This window comes from Salvelinus sp. IW2-2015, unplaced genomic scaffold (assembly GCF_002910315.2).
Source record: "Salvelinus sp. IW2-2015 unplaced genomic scaffold, ASM291031v2 Un_scaffold3755, whole genome shotgun sequence".
Lineage (NCBI taxonomy): Eukaryota > Metazoa > Chordata > Actinopteri > Salmoniformes > Salmonidae > Salvelinus > Salvelinus sp. IW2-2015.
Genome location: NW_019945030.1, coordinates 58045 through 61572, shown reverse-complemented (window position 1 = coordinate 61572; position 3528 = coordinate 58045). Strand labels below are relative to the sequence as shown.

Genomic DNA, 3528 nt, shown 5'->3' with positions numbered 1-3528 from the left:
GTTCTGGGAATCCATCAGTCTAGCAAGACTTAGTTTCACCACATATTACTCTCTCCTCATCCTTCTCTCACACAACTCCCGACTCTCCCACTCATCCTTTCCACTCCATCTCCCATTCTGCAGTCGTTCCCAGCAAGCCCACATTTCTATAATCTTCTCTCTGTTTTTCCTCTCTCCTCCTCCCTCCATTTAAATCCCTCCATTTCCTCACAGCAAACGGCCCGTCCTACGTTCTTCGCCAGGAAGTTTGAAGCCAGTGTTAACCAGGAGATAGTGAACCAACTAGATGGCTACCTGTTTGGACCTATGCCCCGGGGGACCCCTGGCCTCCAGGCCTACTGGGAGAGTGCGTTTGACGAGGTGGACGGGGTCGCGACCCTGAGCGACACACAGCTCACACTCTACCATGCGTTTGCTCGTATGGGCCTGGCCAGGGCGGCAGCATCGCTGCAAGGAGATCCTAAGGATGACAGCTGCAGGTTAGTAAGCAGTCCAGGTCACACATTGAACACATGTACACACAGTGGTGTAAAGTACTTAAGTAAAAATACTTCAGTAGTTCTTTTGGGTATCTGTACTTTACTTTACTATTCATATTTTTTACTACTTTTACTTTTACTTCATTACATTCCTAAAGAAAATGATCTACTTTTTACTCCATACATTTTCCCTGACACCCAAAAGTACTAGTTACATGTTGAATGCTTAGCAAGACAGGACAATTGTGTAATTCACACACTTATCAAGAGAACATCTCTGGTCACCCCTACATGCGTCTGATCTGGCGGACTCACTAAACACATGCTTTGTTTGTAAATGATGTCTGAATTGGAGCGTGCCTCTGGCTATCRGTAAATAAATAAAAAACTAGAAAATGTGGCCAGCTGCTTTGCTTAATATAAGGAATATGAAATTATTTATACTTTAACATTTTAGCAATTCATTTACTTTTGATACTTAAGTATATTTAAAACCAAATACTTTTAGACTTTTACTCAAGTAGTATTTTACTTTTAGTCTTTCACTTTTACTTGAGTAATTTTGTATTAAGTTATCTTTACTTCTACTCAAGTATGATAATTGGGTACTTTTTCCACCACTGTGTACACACATGCATATAACATGCTAACATGCAGACACACACACCGACACACACACACGTACACAATAATAGTAGGATAAAGTATTATACCACGCAACAGAAATGCATGCACAAAACATGAATGCACACACACAACACACACACACTGCAGCAGTCATTCACAGCAATCTTGACTGTGACACACCTCACTGTTTTGCGTGAAATTCAAGCCTCCGTCCAGAAACCTTTTGTATCCTTCCTCATCCAATAATATACATATCTGGTGTCAGAAGGCATCACATGTCCACCACTATCCGTACAGCATTCACTAGCAACAATACCTTCTTCTAACTGAGCCCGATGGGAACCGCTGCGGTTAACACTGTTCACTCAGTAAGACGATACGACAGATCAATTACCACCATGTGAAGGTGTACTCTATATAGGTCTTGGATGGTGCTGCTACATGTCCCCGAGTACCAGTATCATTTCTGTGTCGCTAGAATGACTATTGACGATACTGGTGTTATGAAATGTGTGGGATCCATAGCAGCTGTATATGCTGGAACTGTTAGTTCAGTATTGAGGCCTACTGTTGACAACATTACCAGTACAGATTTACCCCGGTTTACGATACATTTGCGATCCACAGCGTCCAGCTTCCTGGATCAGGAGACGTGTTAGTTGGTTCTTTTATGTTCTTTGTCTCCATACAGTTAGTTCCACGGGTGAAATGTCCGTTGTCATGACACATTTAGGATCCCTGTCATCTATGGATGCTCAAACAGGAAGCCAGTGTGAAGCCAACGTGTCTTCTGTCTTAGTTACTTGTATACTGTATTGTAATACCACAGTTGCAACACAATTTGGGACCAGTAGCACTGCAGTAGCTAGAATATGAAACCTGCGTTAACTGAGTCTCAGGGCCAATGTACAGTAACTGCCAAAATAAAGGAAACGCCAACACAAAGTGCCTTAATAGTGCCAGACAGCTCAACGCACCTTAGATGCTATAAGTGTCTGAAGTCTGTTGGAGGGATGCGACACCATCCTGGTGGAATTGTCAGTGTTCCAACCACCCGTGAGATGTACTATACGCCACGAGATGTTACTGTAACGCCCAGATGTACTATACGCCCAGATGTACTATACGCGCCAGTATTTACTGTACGCAGATGTACTATACGCCCATATGACTGTAACGCCCAGATGTACTATACGCCATATGTACTATACGCCCAGATGTACTGTAACGCCCAGATGTAACTATACGCCCAGATGTACTATACGCCCAGAGTACTATACGCCACAGATGTACTATACGCCCAATGTACTCCCAGATGTACTATAACGGCAGCATGTACTATACGCCCAGATGTACTATACGCCCAGATGTCCTGTACTACCCAAGATATACTATACGCCCATATGTACTACTGTACGCCCAGATGTACTGTACGCCCAGATGTATCTATACGCCCAGATGTACTGTACGCCCAGATGTACTGTACGCCCAGATGTACTATCGCCCATGTTCTGTAACGCCCAGATGTACTATTACGCCCAATGTACTATACGCCAAGATGTACTATACGCCCAGATGTACTGTACGCCCAGAATGTACTATACGCCCGAATGTATTATAACGACCCAGATGTACTGTACGCCCAGATGTACTGTAACGCCCAGATGTACTAGTATACGCCCAGATGTACTATACGCCCAGATGTACTGTATACGCCCAGATGTACTGTAGCCCAGATGTACTATACGCCCAGATGTACTGTACAGTACGCCCAGATTGACTATACAATCGCCCAGATGTACTGCGCCAGATGTACTATAGCCAGATGTACTGTACGCCAGATTACTGTACGCCCAGATGTACTATACGCCCAGACTGTACTTACGCCCAGATGTACTGTACGCCCCAGATGTACTGTAACGCCCAGATGTACTATATACACCCAGATGTACTATACGCTCAGATGTACTATACGCTCAGATGTACTATACGCCCAGATTTTATACGCCCAGATGTACTATACGCCACGTTTCTGCTGCTGGAAGCTTGTATAATCAGTCTGTTGAGATCCAGTATAGATCCACATAAGCAGATGGATAGCAGGCAGGCAGGTAGTTCTGCATTGTGGGTAGCTGCAGGGGTCTCTGGGTATATGAGTCAAGATGAGAGGAAGCATGTTTCCATCTAGCTGCACACACACACACACACACACACACACCACACACACACACACACACACACACACACACACACACACACACACACACACACACACACACACACACATACACATACACACACACACATCCTATGTCAATCGTTTAACTACAGCTGTTTCTACTCATGTCTGCCTGTAAATTGGAGAAGGAAGGGAAACTAGGTCTCTGTGTGTGTGTGTGTGTGTGTGTGTGTGTGTGTGTGT

At 44.3% G+C, this 3528-nt stretch overlaps 1 protein-coding gene across 1 annotated transcript in view; it reads left to right on the top strand.

Annotated features, from left to right (window-relative positions):
* The first annotated feature begins 200 nt into the window (after positions 1–200).
* The window catches only part of LOC112076435 (xylosyltransferase 1-like), a 22410-nt gene continuing 19082 nt past the window's right edge, over positions 201–3528 (top strand). The window contains 1 exon segment of the mRNA XM_024143213.2: positions 201–479. Within this exon segment, the coding sequence (XP_023998981.1) occupies positions 307–479 (173 nt within the window). The 5' untranslated portion in view covers positions 201–306.